Source organism: Argiope bruennichi, chromosome 2, assembly GCF_947563725.1.
Source record: "Argiope bruennichi chromosome 2, qqArgBrue1.1, whole genome shotgun sequence".
Taxonomy (NCBI): domain Eukaryota; kingdom Metazoa; phylum Arthropoda; class Arachnida; order Araneae; family Araneidae; genus Argiope; species Argiope bruennichi.
Window position 1 is genome coordinate 136,208,351 of NC_079152.1, and position 22,570 is coordinate 136,230,920.

The window sequence follows — 22,570 nt, forward strand, 5'->3', positions numbered from 1 at the left end:
TGCTTTTTAAGTAATAAATTTTTATTGTAATTAATTTCAATAATTAAATTTAACTTTCCATTACATGCTTTTATTCCTGAAACTATTTATTCATGAGTTACTTCTACAAGATGGCATTATTCCTTAGAAAAATAACGACATTTCGTAGAAATTGTTTAGTAATTAATTGTAGTTACAATGAATTTTTATACTATTTTAGTAACATTCCTACACTGAAGAGTTTTGAGAAAAAAAATTACTGATTTTTGAAACTGCATAAACAAGGGACACTATTCTTCTTTTCATTTTTTAAAATTCCAGGTCGGAATTGACACACACTATGGAAATCGTGAAGTTCGACAGCAAGATCAGCTGGGTTGTTGCCATAGTTAGTGCGTGCATGAATTTACTGATTCTGATACCGATGAAAGTCAGCGGTCTGATTTTTGTAGAGATCCTGGATCGGTACCACGTCGGCAGAAACCTGGCTGGCTATCCAACGTTTACTATTACTCTGATGCGATGCACAACCGGTATGTTTCGGAATTTGAATTTTTTTTTTTTCTTATAAGTAAGTTACATATCCGTTTGAATTAAACTGTTTTTCAACACTAGTCAGCTCAAAAAATTATATTTATACAGAAAAAAAAGTTTTATTTGAAATAAAAAAAATCCTTAATTTTTAATTGCGAAATGACTCTTCTTTCAAGTACCGACTCTTAATGCTCTGTTTTATTGTAGAATTAACGGTTATATCTAAAGAAGGTACTTTTGTAAAATTAAAACTGCCTTAGTTTGCCTTTCTTTTTTCGTCGATTTCTGATGTGATTTCTATGAAAATTATATGACTGTATATCGCATGGCCTTTCTCTCTATAAGAAATATCGACTGAAGCTTCCTAGAAGATATTCTTTTTAGACTTACTCATCAGAACTATCCAAAATCTTTCAACCTGTTCCATAAACAAAAACGTGTTTAAGTTTCCCAAGAGATAATTTCCCCAGAGGATTTTTTTAACGCAAGTGATGAACTGAAGCCTATGCTTTTGATATAAAACTGTATTATTAATAAAGTGATTGGATTTGAAAGTTGAAGGAAATCCGAAATAATAATAAATAAATAAAAATAAAATAAACCATCGAAATGAATCCATAATTAAGATAAATGTCAATTACCTTGATGAAAGCGGTACGTGCATGTTGGTCTATTGACCGGATTGAAGGCTTTGCAGCGTTTGCGTGAAGCAGTTGATTGAAAACGACTTAAACTGGGATGAGATTGATTTGGCATTACGATAACCTTTTCTTACAAAGCTATTATTATTAAAGAGTTTTTAAAATAAGTGCACAAATGCCGCTCCGTGTATTTACTTGATACGGCATATTGTGACTTTTTCTTATTTTCACAATTAAAATTGCCCTTTTTGGTCTCCGTTTCGAGTCTGTTGATAGAATAAAAGGACATTTGTTCGAAAGCTCAAGGAATTTATAGAGAAAAATTTTAATGCATGTTTTGAGAATTTGAGATAATATTGGTGGAAAAAATTTCTTAATAATTACATTTTATTTTAATAATTTGAAAGATCCTTTAGAGTGTAGTGAGCCATTTTTCAAGTTATTTCAAAAATTTTCAGTCTGTTCCAAAGACAACAACAAGTATTCCAAAAAATAAATTTTCAAGGCAATTCCTTTAAGACGCGTTGATACAGATGGTTAAACTTGGAATGATGCTTTTGATACAAACACAATCATGATGTGAAAAATGAAAAAACATGCTTGAAAAATGAATGAAATTCTAAAAACCCATGTAGAAATTGGTCGAAAATCAAAATAATGTTGACTGTTTTCTTTGATTGGCTTAGTGTTAGGTGCTTGCATGTATTTTTATGATTTTTTCATTTTAAAAAGGTATTTATTGAGAAAAATTGGTACAATATATATCAGTCAAATGTTTGATTGGTATATATTGTACCAATTTTGTCGTTTATGTAGATACTTCGTATGTTTACCACTAGATGTCGCTGGTAAAAATTACATGCAAGCATTACATACATTATCATTATAAACTCTACCAAATGATCAGACTGTCATTAAACAATATATAATGAGTATTTTGAAGAAAATAGACGAAAACGATCCGAATTAGGAGAAGATAATACATGGATGTTACATTATAGTTTGTACGCCATCCCACTTTGTCATTACTACTAGCGAACTTTTGGTAAACGATTAAACAAATATGACTCCGCAAGCACCGCATTCATTCTCCGACTTTCACTATTTCTCTGCTACAAACACATTAATGGACACCATTTGGATTCCATTGATGTAAAAATTTCATTACGAATCCTGAAGGGATTTGACTTAATAATTTTAAGGAATATTATGAGAATTGGAAGAAACGCTGACGAAAATAAATTGTAATAAGATGAGGCTGTTTTTTTAAGGAGGCTTAATATATATATATATATATATATATATATATAGCTAAAGTACAAGGTAACGTACAAACCATCCTTCGAATTTCAGATCTTTTCATTGAACGTTTTTATAGCTACATTTAATTCAACGCTTCGATTCAGCTAATTAATGGAGCTGCAAAATATTATTAGAAATTTTCTGGAGAAGGTTTGCCGGGTCATCAAAACGTACATTCAGTCAGAGGAAAGATAAAAGAAATTAAGAAATACGGTTCAAAGAGAAAGTTTAATAGAACGCATAATTAGATTTAACCGTCACCAGATAAACAATCACTGACTTGTGTGGAAAACTGGCATTTAAAAATTCCAAGACGATTATTATCTTACAAAAATTGTCTTTGTATTATATCTTAATAAATTACAAAATAATGACATCAATTTCATTTCGTACAATTTTTTCTTGATTTTCTTGATATTTTTATTTCAATTTTGTGCACAAAAGAATAAAAATAGCAACGTTTTAAAATATTATGATGAAATTTAAATTCATCAAAACATTCAATCGCGTGCTTTTAAAAACCCCATAGTTTTCTACTACTTTCATTTCCGTTTTTAGTTCATAACATATATTCTCTTTAATTTACAGTAAGATGATTAAATTGATTTTATGTTTTTCAGTTATATTAAACAGCAAGCTGAAATATAAAGAAAAATCCATCACCTATAAAATAATAGCCAAAAAAATTCAATAATCGAAGGAAACAAGTTGTCGTCATAGGCGGCTAGTACTTACCAATAATTTATTTTCTAATATTATTTATTTAAATATATCGCAATGATTTAAAATTTTCTGATTTTACTCAGCTTTATTTTTTCTCTCCCCAATCTTTTGTGTATACACAGGTTTTGAATATAATTCAAAATAATTCCTTCTTTTCGTTAAAAAGCAGTTTAAAGTTTTATATTCTTTTTTTTTTCTGTTTTATACAAGACATAAACTTGTTAAAATGGCGACACATTGCAATAAATAAAAATTCTTTTCAATATAGAAGTATAGATCATAAGTTTTTATAGATAATGTGCTAAATTTGTTCTTTCTGTAAAATCACTTCATGCTTTCAAATTATAACGTTAATTTCCATTCTTAGATTATAAATTACTCAATTGCGAGACATTTTAGGCACTTTATACAACCAAAAAAAATGCTGTTTTACATATTCTCTCTTGTTCATAAAGAAATATATCTAAAATCTGGAAAGATCCTAGTTGAAACACGAAATGAAATCTTTTCATTCCAGAATTAGAATGACGCTTTTATTTGATAGGGACATTCGCTGCGATTCATTCAGTTAACGAACTCATTGTTTTAAAACAATGGTCAAACAAAATGGTCAATCCACTGAGAAGGAGAGAAACAGATGTCTCACTCTCATAGACGCTAATGACAACTTTTTTTAACATTGCGTTTCCCATAGACAGTAGCACCACTAACTTCCCGCAATCGAACTAACCAGACTACGTCATCATGACGTCATCACGGCATGAGAGGATGCCTGTCGCCATGACAACGATGTAAAAAGTTTTGCAATTACTATCGTTATTTTTTCTACATTTTTATCATGTTTCGACAATTATGAAATTTAACAGCAGCCGTAATTTTTTTATGCATTGTTAATTTAGAATTACTATTTAGTCATCAATATAAGGAGTCTCAACTTTTTGAAACAGATTGGAGTAGATTTTGTATTTTATTTTTAGATATCGACGAACTGAAATTTTAAGCTAGTTGTGCTTCTCATTCATCTGTGTGAATAATCGACTCCATGACTATTATCAAAAAATTCTAATCCAGCATCCTTTCCTCACTATTTGAGATTCACTTTTTGGAGAGAACTTATAATTTAAAGCGTGTGGAAATTTCATTTAAAAAGTATTAAGTTTATTTTAAATAAAATCATATTCATTTTTTATATATAAACAGAAAATAAATATCCCTTTCGTATAGTATGAATATTTTTAAAATAGGAGAATAAAAAATTTAAGAAGTGTAAAGTATTTTTCAAATTAATTCCTTTTTATTCTTTTCTCATTTTTTTTTGTTCAAATACAATTTTTAATAAATTAACCCCAGCAAATTATTTTTTAGGGATATTAATTTAACTTCGTATTATCTATTCAAAATATGTTGAAGTAATAAATTCATTTTTCCTAATTTCTCATGCATTTTTTAAAGATATAAAAATTTATGGAATGTAATTATGGTAAAGAAAATTTATTTATAAAGTTAATTATCATTTTTTGTAACCATAGGAAGGGGGGGTATTAGCTTTGTACCAAACTGTTATAATAAATGTCAGACTTAAAATGTTATAAAACAAATTTATTGAGCATACATTATAAAATATTACAAATAAGGAACATTCCAAAGAATGTCACAGATATTTGACTTTTTTTTATAATTAAAATTGGGTTTCAAATCACAGTTCATCATTTTTACTTTATGTTTTATCATCATCCTAACAAAAGAAGAAATAAAAAATTTTTCCTTGTGCTCTTCATGATTATCAAAAAATTCCATATTTATATTGCACAAAACACCAACAAAATTTTTTATTTATACTTTCTTTCTCATAAAATAAGTGGAAGTTAGTCATAAAAAAAATTCCTGTAATTTTACAAAATATTGAAATATATCATTTACTGTCCAGTTTAACCCAGATGTAACATAATATTCTTTCAAATGCAAAAAAAAAAAAAAAATATGTATGATTATCTAAGATTTTTATTTTATCTATTAATAATTTTTAACATGGGAACAAAGAGGAATCAGAGAAATATTTGTTACACACTCTGGCATTCCTTAAGTTGTACCTTAATTTTTTCTGGTGAAATGTTCCATTTTAGGGTTGAGAGTCATTTTTTGTATTTGGAAAATATAAAAAATTTTTAATTAACACAAATCACATTTCACCAAATTTTAAAGTACAGTTGTACGAGTTCAGATGTTAATCCATATGATGAACAGTATTTACTGGCTGAGAAAAAGCAAAAACAAAAGTTATGTGAAACGAAAGTTACCTCGCATGTAGAGATCATGCAAATATACAAATTGCCTAAGAAATCATAACTGTCCTCATCTGGAGGAATTCCGAATAAAACTTGTCCAAGAGTTTCACATAAAGAAGGTTCTAATTTTCAGACAGGCATCATCGGCGGTCACATCCATAGCAATTCTGAAAAATATGAAACACACATACACACACGCAGAAAAGAGTACTTATACAAAATTATATTTGGGAAAAATATGAAAGATAATCTCAGGAACAATGAGAACTCAGAGTCACAGGGACGAGAACAAGAACAATAGAATAACGAACACGAGGAAATCCAATATGGCACCCACATGACGTCACCTTGTTGTCTTTTGTAGTTCTTTTAGAATTGCTGGGTTGAGATGGCGCTGCGATCGTTAACCAAAAGCTGAAGTGAAACCTCTATCCCCTCCTCTTTGGGTCAATCATTCTCAAATAGGAATGAATCTCTATTAAGAACATTTCTGGTGAATTCTACAAACATCTCAACAGATAAAAAAGAGCTTCGCAATTAAGAATAAAGAATTCCTCTTTTTGATATTTTTACTTGCGAATTCAGTGTTGAATTTCCAGATAGGCAGCTGTCTAGAGCCGCTTGACTAGAGAAAGGCAGATGGACTGATAAAAAATACATGTTATTCGCCTGCTTCCAAATAAATAAATTTATAAAAAATACAAATTATGAGCATTATAAAATATTTTAATAATTTTAACGTTTTAAAAACGCAATTGGTCAGGCTCCTCCCTATTTGATCCAGTTTAGCGTGTTATTACAATATTTATAAACATCGAGATTCTGGTTAAATAGTATTGTGTACAAATGTGGATGTTGAACAATCAACTATGTTTCGAATAACACACATTCCCCTAAAATTATTCAATTTTAAAAAAATTGAATAAATAATTAATATGTTGATTTATTTAAAAATGTGGAACTAAATTGATTTATTTATTAAATAGGAGCCTTATAAAACGCATTGCTTAGAATCTCAAAATGCCTGTTTTGAGATTTCTAGGCCCCAAATTCAAAAATATCGATATGGAAATTCATTCTTACCTGTTTTTCCGTAACTCCTAAATCCGAAGAATCGAGGTATTTCATCATGAATTAGTTCACATAAACATCGAAATCATTAATTTTTTACTTATCACTTATTATTTTTTTTTGTCATCTCTTCTTTATTTACTAGACGAGGACACTGTTGCAGATATTTATTTACAAGTATTTACATATTTCATTTTATGTGCACGAATTTTTTTATAGCATAAAACTATCTTTGGTTCCATTCTTACACACTTCATCAACCAAAACTTAATTGAAACTGAAACTTACTTCTGTTTCTGTGGGATCATGGGAATTTTTCCTGGCCTCACCATTTGCGCGTGCGCAAAAGGGTTACATCATATTATGGTTAAACCAGTGTAGTGAAAGCTTATAAGTCAGTTAACAGCTACGCTGCACAAGCAATTGCTTTCTGCGAACCACAAGTCCCAGGTTCCATCCTCACTCATAGCAAACCACTACATTGGTGACTTCGGACGATGAATCTTCAACCTTCGTACAGCTGCTGCGGCGCCATCTACCCACAGCAAACGAAAGTCGTCAGATTCACTTGACGCAGCAAACGAAAGTCGTCAGACTCACTTGACGCAGCAACACAAAACGACCGCAACAACCCAAAGTCGTCACTTGGTGCAGCAACAGCAACCACTCACCCACACACGCTCACCATTATGCTTGGCGCTACTCAAATGGGCACAGGCGCATTAGAATCAACAGCTTAATACATTACCACACAACAGCTATATCGTTCGACTCACTGGAGGGAGAGTCTGTAGTGAAAGCTTATAAGTCAGTTAACAGCTACGCTACACGAGCAATTGCTTTTGTATTGTGGTCATGTTACTCGGCTGCGTACCACAAGATCCCAAGTTCTATCCTCGCTTAATTCAATTCGCCACACCAGGAATTCCAACAGCCTGAATCTACCATTGTGTCAAATTCAGAAATTTATTTAATTAAACGAAGAACGTTTTATAAGGATTACTTGTTCTGCAGGAAACCTTATAAGTCTGAATTCAATACCTATACAGAAAAATGATTTAAATCATAGTTATTATAAGAATCTATGGACTTATGACTGGCGTCTAGCTTAACCCGCACATTCGGCTTACGATGTATTCAATACTTTTTTTTCTTGTATTTTTGGGGGAGACGGTAGAAACATATAGCTTCGAAAGCTGAATGTTTCTACCAGATGAAATTTTAAACATTTTACATCTGCAACTGATATACTAATTTAATATCTGTGTTTACTATGTCAATGCTGTTTTTAGAAATGAACTTCTCTTCCTCTGTCTGTTCTTCAAGTAATTTCAAAAGGTAAAAGAAATGCTGATTTCAATAATTTTGGATTTTTCAAATATTTCCTCTGCAATCTCTTTTCTAGTCTTTTTTCTTTTCTTCTCATCCTAATTGTCCACTGTGTACTTTTAAGATGCAAAGTTCAAAGTGAGGTATGTTATTTGCAGGACCGTTTGTCGGATACTTTTCGGAGAGATTTGGAATGAACCAAGTGATGATACTTGGAAGCATTTTGTCGGCCGCAGGAATATCAGCCTGCTTCTTCGCTGAAGATATCGCAGTAGTGATTGTTTTCTTAGGAGTCATTCATGGTAATTATTTTTTTTTCTCTTCAAAATTCTGAATCACAATTTTTTCCACTTTAATCATTTACATGAAGATTAGACTGTAAGCTTATTTGCTTTTCAAAATTTTAGTTTCTTTTTTTAAATGTAGCTGAAATTTGTTGACATGAAATTACCTATTTCGAAATTATCCTTAACTTGGAGAAAACTAAGACGATTGGTGGTAAGGTTTTAGTATCGAAGGGTTCCAGGTTCGAGACTTAATTTCACAAAAGAATCGCCGTGTAAATCGCTCTAGCGCATCTTAAATTTGTCGAAGCCATATGTCTTCCCGTTTGTGAAGTGCGAAAGTTTAGAGAAGGGAAAAGTTTAGAGATCTGAGCTTGATTCCAAATTACGAAATCTTTCCTAAAATAGCCATAATGTTTCGTTAAAAATGAACTAAACTAAACTAAGTGGAATTTCAATAGCTGGTCCTGTTATCTTTACAAAAATTTCCAGCGGATTATATTGATAACAACGTCGAGGCATTCAGGCCATTTTGGTTTAAAAAGTCATGACACGAAATATTAAAATTAGAGCAGATTGTGAAGTATTATTTCAGAAGAAGAAAAAACAGTTCTTACTATCCAGTTTGAAATATGAATCAAATTCTATTTATCCAAATAGTATTTGCAAATGTTATTAACATATTTTTATTCAAACAATATACTGCAGTTAAAATAAAGAAATACTTAATTAACTAAAAAGAGTTTAAGGATATAGTTTATTTTAAATAAATTTTCTTACACTAATTAGTTTAAAATCATAATATATTACCCACATAAATGAGTAGAGCCATCTTTAAAAATAAATTCTTGTGAAAGCCTTTATTTATCGAAAATTTTTACTATTTTTTTTTTCCTTAGCGATTAGCTTTAGCTTTGCAGAGAGGAAGGTTACTAGCAAAATTAATGATTTACTATAAGACAGTCTTCAATAAATTAGACATAAACAAAAACTTTTGACTGAAACCATAATTAGCTAAATATTTTTACGTATTTTAGTATACAGTAAGTAACCGATTACAGAACAATTTATGTAAGGTGCGCATTTTCGAATAATGAATAATCCTTCACAGTATAGACACAATAATAATTGACGATATATTAAAGATTTGTGGAACAACCTATTACATGCATCGGTTGGCACCCGCCAAAAGAAAGACAAATAGGCAAAAGGGGAATACTGAATGATTGCTAAGATAAATAACAATCTCTCCAAATAAATAGATGAAAATCCAAATGAGAACGATATCTATGAATGAGCAAGAGGCATAATAGCAAACATAATAGCTTCTGGAAGAATAATCATAAAATTATATATAAAAATTGATTGCGCACTATGTACTGAAATTCTGTTATCTGAATATTGATTAAAAAACCTGGCCACTTTTGGCACCCAGATAATTTCCCAAGAATATGGGTTGTATTTTCTTTAAATTAAATCTTTTCTTTTTTGCATAACTTAATATTCATGATTCCTCAAAAGAAGATATTTTTACATTTCATATTGGAACTTCCATTAAAGTTTTGTTATTTTAACAGCCTGTTCCGCTCAATCTGTATACGAAGCATTCTAATTGGGCCAAGTCCCATGATATCACAGTACTATTAAAAACGCAACTGTCCGAATAATTTGACTTTCATGGTTTTGCAACTTCACTTTCTTATTTCTCATGTAAATTACACAGATATTAAACAGGACATTTTTTTCCTTGACTTTCAAAAATGGAAGAAAATCATACGATTAAATTAAAACGGCTTAAATTTCTATCCAAAAAGGAAAGCTATTTGATAAAAAATGTGTAACTTCTCTTATACAAAGTATCGAGAAAGTACTGCAATCATGAAAATCTTCGAATTCAAGATTTTGACGAATTTATATTTCAGACCTCCTAGAGTTAAAAAAAACACAATTTTGGGCAACAGCACTCTTTATCCGTATGTCTGTGAACGCTTTAACTCAAAAACTTTGAACATACGACTGAAATTTGCATATGGAATTACAGCTAAGTTTGTAGATTTTGTTCAGATTTTGAACGAAATCCATTTACAGGAATGCCGGCCATCCCATTGGCTGTTCGAGTACAAGTGAATTCGATAATTATAAAACGCGCAGATCTAAGCAAATAAAACTTGGTACTCAGGTTTAATATCTAAAATGTAGAAACTCATCAAAGGTTGAGCCAAATACCTCAATTGGTTGAATGTTTGTCAATCTGTACTTCCGTATGCATGTAAACGCGGTAATTCATAAATGAAAAGACTTAAATGAATGAAACTCAGTATTTTATCTTGTGAATACAACTACGCCTAGATCTGCGTAGTTTTGTGTCAAATTGTGTTCCGATCGCCAACCAAAAATGTATCTAAATATAAATATATATATATATATATATATATATATATATATATATATATATATATATTATCACTATAGATTCAGTAAATATGCCAGATTCACGCATAAGACCTACATTTCATAACTATCATTCACCAGTGCTACGCAAGGTTTTTAGCGGCTCTACCCAAAGTCCACAGTTTTATGCTTCTGGAGAAGGAAAAGACTTTTAGCTAGATCCAGCTGGTTTGAATTTTGAAATGTGGCAATTTTGTACAATAATATTTTCTTGAGTTATCGTGGGAAAAATGCCAAAATCTCACTTAATTTGTAATTAACTAAAAGTTTTTAAAAAATCATTCTGATGTATTCCTTTCTATCCTCCAAAGTATATCCTTGACAAATTTGATATTCTCGGTTAAACGGACTGTCTGTAGAGTACCAAAACACACACATACACTTATATAGACATTGGATAAAATAATTGGAACCATATATTTTTGAAATGTATCTTACTTCAATCATCTAATACAATTCTACCATTTGTTACAACAGTTTACCATCAAATGGTAGTGACAGTAAAGGTATCAATCAAACAATCACCCGTCTGACAGTTGCATGAGAAAATTTTATTCCCAGCAAAAAATCATTATATCAGATGTGAAGAGAAGCGTGATCATTGGAGCTTGCTTTGCTGACTCGTTCATGAATAGAATATTTAACAGTGTGGATATTTCCAAGGACCATTGTGCCAAGGATTATGACTTTTTACCACAAACTGGGAAAGTTGTACTTTGCGGAACAGAACAGTGCACAAAATTTGAACTCGGCTGGCCGAGATAGTTGCCTCGAATCGTAAAATTATGCTGCTGATATGTACACTCACCACCAGAACCACGTGTGCCCCAAAACTATTCAATGAGAGCAGTGTGCTGCGACCATTCATAGCAGAGTCACCATCGATGCATCTGAATGTACCCTTAGAATCTGCGAAATGCCAAGAAGCGATTACGGTGGTGCCTAGATCACCAAAGCTGCACGCTACAGTTATGGGAATCAGCAATCTGGTCTTATGAATCATCGTTTACATCATTTCAGACCACCAAGCGTGTATTCATCTGTCGATCACCATCAGAAGTCTGTCTCCTATCGTAGGCATGGAGGGGGTGCGATAATGTGGCCCACTCAAGACTACCCGTTAGTAGTCTTGAGAGAAAAATCACAGCTGGGTAATATCAAGATCGATTCCATTCCTTGCTTCAGACTTTAAATATTGGAGAACGTTTACTATTCCTAGATGATAGTACCGAGTGTAGAAGGCTATCAATGTTCAATCATGATTAGATAAGAACAACAATGAAGGATAATAATTCGCGGGGTATCCTCAAACTCCTGATCAAAACACCATTGAGCATTTATGGAATTTTTTTAGAGAAGAAACTAAGGCCCTTGTCTTCCTTTCCACGCACACTACCTGATACTGAAACTGCTCTATGCGAGTAATGGCTGCGAATTCCCTTAACTTTGTGTATGATATTTATTTATTAATCACATGTAAGATTCAAGCTGTAATTCGGGCGAAGGGCGGTGCAGTCTGCTATAAAAAAAATTAATAAATAAATATGCGTTCTTTCACAGATGACCCAATTGTTTTGTCTTTATTCGTATATAATGTATAGACTTCAATAAAAAGTTGCTGCAAGAATCAAAAAAATATAGTGTCAAGAACTATTATCCTTTTAAAACAGCAAATATATGTATTATTATTTTTACATATAAATAAATGTAAGGAAAAAGAATATAATTAGTATGATTTCCAGAAACAATTAATTATACGAGAATTCCTATGATGGGAAGATTCATTTTAAGAAACATGTCACCTTCATATTGTAATTATTATTTTCATCATGTCTCTTTAAAAACATTAGAAATGAAATCAATCGTCCAATTAACGCCATCTTTCAACTGATTGCATTCGTTAACCGATAATATGTTGAAAAGTTTGGTATTTATTTCACAAGTATGTATTTTGGCGCACAATAAAACACTGCCTACACTAAAATATTTATCTCTTCCAGGACTCGGTGTTGCCTTTCTCAACACATTCTTGCCTATGATTGTGAAGATTCATTTTAAGAAACATCTCACCCTAGCATTCGGAGTGACTCAAGCAGGTGCTTGCATCGGAGCATTCTTCACTCCTCCTCTTCTTTTGTGGATCTTCCGAAATTACGGTACATCCGGAGGGTTTCTTATCATAGGAGCGATGGTTCTGAACAGTTTGCCTATCGTTATGATTATCAACATTTTATCGCCTGATAGAACTTTCAGCAAGTCGGGCAACTCGGTGAAAATTAAAGACAGCACAAAAGGACACTCACGAACAGGTGTAACTACAACGGTCCATTTTCTCGAAGGTGAAGATAGTGATAAGACAGATATCACTGGTGATAAAAATGAAAAAGACGTAAAGGCGCGAGAAGACAATGTTGCTCCCGAAATACAAAATAGTTCTGAGTGTGAGGATTTAGCGTCTTTAGTATTGAACAGGCCTAAGTGTGATCACGCAGAGCTCGTAATAGATGGGACCAATGGTAAGTCACGAGGTGTTTCAAGCAAATTTAATTTGTGCAGTATTTCAGCGAAGGACGAGGGCTCAAAAACGGGAAAGGAAGCAATGGTGTTGGATAAATGCGAGATTATATCTGAAAACAAACCGAAAACTATCACTCATGAAAAGGAAGATAAAGTGGACATTGATAGAAACATCAATGAATTCCGAAATTATTCTAAAGGAGTGTCAATTCCTCTCGGGGATATTCAAAGGAAGACAATAACAAACATTTCTGACGAAACTCGACAACCATCAATTGATCATATATATTCAAAGAGTAAATGTAAAATCAAAGCTGAAATAAATAATAAAAATATATTAGGAAATGTAAGCGACTACGATCTTAGTAAAGACAGTAACAGTGATGCACTTCCAAGTACTTCAGTGAAGAATATATCAGCTTCTAGATCTTCAGAATACTCTGCAAAGACTCAGTTGCAGTTAATGATAGAAACCGAAGAAGTTATTCCTCCGTTTCTCAGCACTTTTAATCCAATATCTGCGGAACTTACGTTGCCATGCAATCAAGAAATTAATCACAAAGAAATATTAAAAACTGATAAACAGCACTCACAAAATGCAAAAAATGCAAACAGATCTCTAAGGATTTTTCTGGACGTAACATTTTGGATCGTCGTGATAACGCAGAGTCTCCACATGTTCATTATGATGATATTTTGGACCATCATGATAGACTTCTCAAGGGACAAAAACATTGACAGAAGCATGGAGGTGTATTTGTTGATGATTTTACCCATAGCTGAAATAATAGGTCGCTTAGGCCTAGGATAGATAACTGATTATAATTTTCTAAGTAGAATAAATTTCTGTATCCTCTTTTTCACAGCGATGGGTTGTTCTTGCTCGCTTATGGCATTGTCCCGGGGTTTTTATGTCGTGATGGCAAGCATTTTTGTATTTGGTGTTGTTTCCAGCGGTCTTATAGCAGTGTTCCCAATGGTAATTTTTGAATTTTTCGAAAAGGGCATGCATACAATGGGACAGGCTTCGAGGTATTGCTTTTTTGGTCTCTTCAGCTGTTTGAATGGTCCAATGATAGGTAAGAGAAATCAAGTTTTTATTTAATGTTAAAACTTTTGTTAAGCGCTTTTTTATGTACAAAGTTTGAAAATTTAGTTTCTTTTGGCTTTAAAGAAAAATTGAGATTTCTCACTTCTAGAATTTGGCAATTCCTCATATAATAATATAATTAATAAGCATTGCTTTTTATAGTAATGAAAAATATTATTGGCTATACTTGATTATTTCTGGGAAATATTATTTTAAAAGTATTTTAATCCTGAATAAAAATGAGTTCTTCAAATTCAAGTAAATGAAATGGTCACTGAAAATTATCTATTCACAGAATAGTTTTGATTAATCTGGTAAGAACTATCTGTTTTTCTGTAATATTTGTTTATTATATTTATTATTTTATTCACGTAAAACACAGTAAATTTAAAATCTAACTTAAACGTTAGAATTGTGAAATGAAAAAAAAAAAAAATTAGATTGATTTTTTTTTCTTTTGGATTTGTTTGCTTTTTTTTATTAATATACTGCGTGTTGCTCTTTTTAAAAGCAAACAAGATGCGGGTACTACAAAAAAGTATATTTCAATGAATATATCTGATGTCCAAAGCTAAGCTACAAAAATACAAGTATTTTCCTACTCGCCTCGTTTATTGTACCATTTAATTGTGTTTACTTTACTTAAATCTCTTATGCCTTGTTTGATGCTCATAGGTCCACTGATTTTAATTATTTTCCAACACCAAATTGTGATAGAATTCTAAATTGAATTATTCCCAATCTTGTTTGTAGTGAGCATGAATTTTCGAGAGAAGTCAAGCCCCAACCCCTTCACATTTGCAAATGTATCTATCCACGTCATCAAACATCTATTTATATAGTCTCTAAAGTGGCAATTTCCTTTTCTTATTTCATATAAAATGCACTGATGATTCCACCATCAAAATTATATGACGCATTTAGTTATATTACATGAAGCATTAATATAAGCATTTACTAACATGAAAGTATGCTAATAAAAATTAAAGTAAGCTGTTTTAACCTTTCAGCTTAACAAATATACTTTAAAGTCTTTTTTAATAGATTTTATTTTTTTAAAAGGTTGATGGAATAAATTAAAAAAATAAAATTCATTACGGCATAGCCAAATAGCATTAAAAGAAATGAAAACCATTAATTCCTGAGCTTTTAATAATGGAAGAAAATATGCGATTAAATATTTGTTGAAACATAAAAGGTTGTTTAAGTTTCATTGAAACAATAGAAAGTATTATAACAAACAGTGTATACATTTTTTTGAAAAAGGAAACCTGATGCAGACTTGTAACGAAATAAGTGTTAGAGAAAAACAGCTGTTTCTGATAAATTTTTTTGGAAGCTGATTAAAAAAACCAAAAAAAAAAAAAAAAACACCTGTTGTAACATTTTTTCACAAATTGAAAATTTTGATTTTCTCTGCTACAGTCAGTTGTATTTTTAACTAAGGAAAGAATTTTTTTAATTCACCTGATTCTTTTTATTATATTTATGAAGAATTCGTAGTGAAGAAATATCAAAGAAATATAATATATTTTGTGAAGAAAGTATGTAATATATATTTCGGTGTAAAAGTAATAAATAGTGTTACCTTTAATGACATAAAGATCGTTACCTTTGTGCAGAAAAATTGCGAAACTGGAAAAAGGTTTCCTTTTGGAATCCCTGTGATCCTGAGGGGAACTGAAAAATCATAGTGCTACTTGTATGCTACTTCTGTTTACTTACTTCTACTTCTGTTTATGTAACATGAAGGGATACAATTTAATCAATAAGAAAGAAATATACTTTCAAAACCTCCCGTTTCACAATGGATCCTATTTCTCATAGTTCATAGATACATGTACCTAAATCTGTAAGAAATGGACTTCTTCAGATTCATCTTGAAGAATCGGAAGATGAAAGTGAATATTATAGCAAGGATTGCCATAGTGTTTCAAATCGCAGCGAGCCGCGATTTTCCCCCCAGTTGGAATTGAATGATTTAATCAGAGATTCGGGCCTTTTTAAAGAATCTGCAGAACTCTTAGACACTAGGCTAAAGCGAAAGAATTTATTGGCTCCTTCTATCTCTTTCTCATGGCTTGGAAAGAGAGGAACAGATACCGTTCCATTAATTTCTCAAGATAGTGACTTGGTTTATTGTAGCAGTGTCCCTGGATTTGTGAAGAAATTTAATATATAGTATGACGTAAACGGAGGGAGGCTTTTTATTCACTCCTCAAAAAAAGAAGCCGCAGAGCAGTGCTTCTGCATAATGGCAGCAAGTGGGCTTCAGTGCCTTTAGGACATTCTAGGCGCCTAAAAGAATCTTAGAAGCATATAACTCTGCTCCTCAAAAATTGAAATATAAAGAATATGGATGGACGATATGTGGTGATCTAAAAGTGCTTTCCGCTTTTCTTGGTCAACCAGCTGGATGTAATAAGTAACCTTGCTTTTTGCATGAATAGAGCAGTCTATATGAGAAGAAGAATCACAGGATCAACCGCTTAAGAAAGCATTAAAACCTGTAAACAAAAATGTAATAAAAGAAACTTTGGTTGGTCCCCATAAAATCCTGTTACCTCAACTCCCCATTAAACTTCTCTCGGTGAAACAATTTGCTAAATCTCCAACAACAAAAAAAAAAAAAAAGAGGGAGAGAGAGAGGTTTAAATATCTACACAATACAAGTTTACAGAACTGTCAGAAGCAAAAATCAAGGAAGATGTGTCTTCGTAGGTACATGTATCCGGAAACTTTTTAATGATGAAGCGTTTGAAAGCAAATGCTTTTGATTACGTGGTATATTAATTTATTCATTTTAAATAATTATTTTCTGCTTTGTATTCTTGTGTGTGTGAATTTTTACAATAGTTTTAAATTAATTCCCGATTGTAATGATTTTTAATTAGGTCAAAACATGCAGTGCATTCTTCCACAAAGTTTTAAGTAAACAACTTAGGTTACTTTCAAGAAATAAAGAAGGAGGGAGATGAAGAAAGGAAATTTTTTTCAATTGCTTTACATATATGATTTAGATTTTATTTTAAGTATTTCCAGATTATAATATTCAACAAGAGTGCCACGAATGACTTCATTCAAACTAATGTATATTTTATCACCTAAATATCATCTAAATAATTCTTTGTAAGCTCTAAAGTATCTAAAATGTTATCATTGCCAAGACCATAGGCAATCAATTCTTCAATCTATTTTTCTGATTTTGTGACATCTCAAATACTGTGAATATGCTATATAACTTAGCTGAGTATTTTTGTTCAACATCGGAGTTAGGTAAATAATGTCCAAGTTCTTCCATAAATCTGAATTCCGAGAATCATCTAATGAAAAGAAACAGTAAAATGCCAGTCAAAAAATATAAGACATAAAAATATCTTAATTTCCGAAGTGTTTTTATGAAGATGTATTCATTCTTATTAGGATCCGCATTTTTACCATTAGTTCTTAATTGACAGATAATAAAATCCTGAAAATTAGTTTTTTTTTAAAATTTAAATAGAAAAAATAAATAATGATGACACGTTTTTTAGATCTAAATAGTTTTTTTTTTACTACGCAAATACATCAGAATCCTGCAATTCATCAACCAGATGATTTCCGCATTTTATGGTGATGTTTAAAGCATGACGGCATGATGAGGAGTATCAGCGTATCTTCATCTGGAGAGAATGCCATTTTTCGCTACCTCTTCTTCCACAATAGAAAAATCGATTCTTTGCATGAATAGGAATCTTCTTGGAAGACGAGCACTTCTAAATGTCTTTGATGGGATCTGAGATCGCACAGCAGTACAAAGAAGTTTCATCTAAGAATTTAACCATTTGTGAAAATATTTTTCTGTACAACTGTATTCAATCTTTACGGATGATAAAAGGAGGAAGCATGTATCTGTATTAATACAAAAACCCCAATAATATCGTGGAGGTACCGTACAATATCTTATACTAATAAGGTTCAACTTGTGGGAGGTTTTCTGGAAAAAGGAGGTATTCGCAGAATAGCGTGGCTAGTCTGATCCTTTGGAGCAAGTTTAGGAAACTTTTGAAAGAGCCTTCCCACGATGACAACTCCTCCTGATTTAAAATCTCACTGTTTGAAGAATAAGATTTGCTAAAATAAGCACCTATAAACAATTACATTTTCTGCAGGCTCTCTGAAAGACTGACCACAATGATGGCCGAATAATTATAACAATATCGGTAGTCATAAACTGGCTACTTTTAATTTCATTTTCATATTTGATTTTTTCCTTACGTAATGATAGTTTCTATTCATCATCAATAATATTAGGCTTGTATGTAACACAATCCATCACTTGGTTCATTTTTATAATTTAACTTTTGTACAATTTTTGGATAATAGTCGCGTTTATGACTTAATCTTTTCAAATTAACTTTCTTTTATAATTAAACTTTCTTTCAATATCTTAAGTATATATATATCCCATATTTATTTATTAAATTTAATACGTTTTTCTCATCCTTTTTAGGATATTTTAGAGACACAGTGGGATCTTACTCTTGGCTGTATCACACAATAGCAGTGGTGTCGGTGATTTGCGGAGCTCTTTCAGCCTTGATCCCGGTGCTTGCCAGGATAAGAGACGGAAAAAGGGAAAAGAAAAGAACAAGTTGAAAATGCTACGAATCATTCAAGGCAAATATTTATGCAGCATCGTCGTAGTTTAAAAGTTAAACTGTTCAAAAAGTAAAGTATTCTAGTTGGAAAAAATATGATAAAATTAGCACGGAAGACAATTTCGAATTTGAAGTTTAAATTCTTTCAAATGAAATTTAAAATAGAATTCAGGTTATTTCTGAATTAGCAGCTTTCATCAAAATGTCAAAAGTTTGTAAGCTTGAAACACGAGAAATGACATATGATAATAAGCTCATAATTACAAATTAAATCTCAATAAATATAAAAAAGAAATGAAAAATGATTAAAAAGAATTTTACAGAAATGAATGTATAATATGATTGATATAAAAATTTCAATTTCTAGTAATGATTCTTTTGAAACTTTTTATTTGGCCTCGAAATTTTTGATAGTAAAATTATTTCCTACTTTTTAGTATACTTATAAAGCCGCGGTTGTTTTTGTTTTTTTATTATTGTTCTTAGTATATCTTTTGAAACATTTATTATATTAATTATATCACAAAATACTAGAAATAACCAGCAAAAGTGTTAAAGTGATATCTTATACAACGGCTGGGGATTCAGCCGTTTGATATTAGAGTACTGCAGTGGAAATGATGACAAATAAAAAGTCTCCAAAGATTGGGTCCGACAAAAGGAAAGATTCAATTTAAACACAATTTATTAAGAGGAAATAAAATTAAACACATGATGAACTATTTACAGATATGATAGGGAAAAACTTATAAATACATAAACAGTCATTACAGGACCCGAAACCAGCACCGAACCACCTTACAAACATAATGACATGTATTTATATCATGTCTTAATTCTTATATTTGCATATTAGGCTACGGTTACCGGGTTAAATAAATGTCAGATACGATACCGATTAAATAGTTAAATGTTTAATGTCAAGTGAAGTGATTCATTCATACTAATGACTCACAATAGCAGGTTCAAAATGCATTGCATCATTTTAGAATAAAGTTTACGGGAGACAAAAGAATTTGGAATTTAGAACCTTAATACCGAAATTTCCTAACAAAAAGTGTTTTCAACAGGACTTAACCATTCCCTAAAAATGCTATATTCTTTCTTCTTATAAAAGGCCGATCTCATGGAAGAGCATTTCTTGAGATAGAGAGTGAAGTCTTCATATTGCATACTATTGAATACCAGAGGAGGGAATATTAATGTTAATAAAGCTCACAACCCCAAAACTAAATACTCTTTATGATAATCATTAATTACTTATTATTGGTATCTTTGATTTTTTTTTTATTATTTTTTTACCTTTGTATGTTCTCAAACGTAAAAAAAAATGTCAATGTTTTCTTCGTCTTTCATTTCCATTTCTAAAGTCAATTCTTTTTTTTTTTTTTTTTTTTTGCTAGTGCATTTGAAATTAGATATTCATCTATTTGTAACTTTTAAATTATTTGGCTATTTGTACAATCTTAGCTAGAGTTTTGAATTGAAACACATTTTTATTTTGCACAAAATATTCAAATACATAATTGCAATCAGCATTTAAATTATGACAGTATCATAATCAACAATTAAATTTTCAAATTTGGATCAAAAATATTATAAAATGTATTCACGGAGACTTGATTTTTTATTAGCGAAATGATTACTAAATGCAAAACAAAATTTTAACTACAATTAAGAAATGCTTTCTCAGTCTTAAAGTAAATGATAAAAAAAGTGATGATAGATTCTTATACAAAGAATTAAATACATTTTATTTGCTGATGTTGTTCGAATATTATAAGACAGCGGAATAAAACAATTGTTTGAGAAAAGACACTTTTATTCGAATGAATTTGAATTTCATCTCTTAATATCCTTTAATATTATATTTCAAGTTAATCGATATTGGTTTTGAAGCAGCTCTTGCAGAGCCTCACAAGGGGAGGGCACGAGGTTAAAAATTCAATTCGAGATGAGATTTAGCATAAAGGTAGTATAAATTTAGAATGTTAACTCACGAAAATATTAAAATGTAATGGTCATTCAATTTCGAGAAAATGGCCCTCAAACCTTCTGCATCGCTTATATACTAACGATGTGTCGCGGCTGCCAAGGCGCGAATAATATAGTGGTTAAGATACTGTCGTAGCAAATAGTAGACCCGAGTTCGATCCTAGATTAGTATGATAGCTCAGGTGCCGTTCTCGTCATCTGACCGCAGTTCAAAATTACGAGGTCCGTCCCAAAATAGCCCTAGTGTTTCTTTACAACGGGACGTTAATATAACTAAATTAAACTAAACCTGGATTAGTATGTTTTGATTTTTTTTTAAATCTACAATTTACAAACAGTTTTAATTAATATGTTTTTAATTTTTTTATGCAAAAATAAATATTTATTCTCTTAATACGTGGATTACAATTTAATTTTTAGAAGAAAAATTATTATAAGTATGAATGCATTTTTTTAAATATTCATAATTAGTTAAATAAAATTAACAATTTAAAGACGGTTGCAATTTATATGATACGCATTTTTATATGGAAAAAATAAATGTATTTTCTCTTAATACATAAGTTATAACTTATTTTTTAAAACAAAAATAATTATGTTTATGTATATTGTTCATGAATTATAATTATAATTAAATTTTTAAGTGTTAAAATAATTATAAATATAATTTTGACTATAAAAATATTTTAAAATAGCTATTTTTATCTTAAAATCATTAAAAGTTTAAAATTTTTGGATTTAAAAAAAAATTATTTATAATAATTCAATAAAACTCTATTTATATCGGGAATTAAAGAGAGCAGCTGAAATAAATAAAATTATATCCACAAACATTCAAAATACTAAAAGTAAAAAAAAAAAATTTTTTTAAAAAAAACAAGAAAGCAGGTGTTAAGATGGTTTAAAATTTTTAGTAACATACGATACTTTGTGCTCCTTTTTAAAAGAAAAACGCTTTCATATTTTATTTTTTTTAAAAAAAATTATAATTCAGGTATTAAGTGAAAATTATTAATTAATTAATAAGAATTGTTATGAGAAAATACATTTATTTTTTCCATATAAAAATGCGTATTATATTAATCGAAACCATGTTTAAATTGTTAATTTAATTTAAGTAATTTTGAATATTTTAAAAAATGCATTCGTACTTATAATTATTTTTCTTCTAAAATTTCAGTTGTAATCCAAGTATTAAAGGAATAAATATTTATTTTTTGCATAAAAATGAAAAAAATGTTAATTAAAACTGTTTGTAAAATGTTAAATCAATTTAAAATAACAAATAAAAAATGCTAGTCTGGGATCGGACTCGGGTCTACTGTTTGCTTCACCAGTATCTTAACCACTATACTATTCGCGCCTTGCCAGTGGCGACACATCGTTAGTATATAAGCGATGCAGAAGGTTTGAGGGCTATTTTCTCGAAATTGACTGGCCATTGCGCTTTAATATTTTCGTGAGTGAACATTCTGAATGTATACTACCTTTATACTAAATCTCATCCCGAACTGAATTTTCAACCTCGTGCCCTTCCCTTGTCAGCATTAAATAGATAAAACAGGCAATTATCTAAATGTCTAAATATATTTTTTGCTATATTTTCAAACTAACGTAATTTGATGCCTTTCATTTGAGTTATGAAGGCAGTGTGCTCGAACTTGTTCAAATTAAGATCAAGTATCTTCTAAATTTTGGAACATTATTCTAACAATATTCTTAATAAACA

At 30.6% G+C, this 22,570-nt stretch overlaps 1 protein-coding gene across 1 annotated transcript; it reads left to right on the forward strand.

Moving 5' to 3' along the window:
* Positions 1-342: 342 nt before the first annotated feature.
* LOC129962004 (uncharacterized) lies at positions 343-19,030 on the forward strand. The gene is made up of 3 exons (XM_056075665.1): positions 343-512; positions 8,023-8,166; positions 18,699-19,030. Exons 1-3 carry the CDS (start codon positions 380-382, stop codon positions 18,842-18,844), a joined length of 423 nt encoding a protein of 140 aa, XP_055931640.1. The 5' UTR covers positions 343-379; the 3' UTR covers positions 18,845-19,030.
* The last annotated feature ends 3,540 nt before the right edge of the window (positions 19,031-22,570 follow it).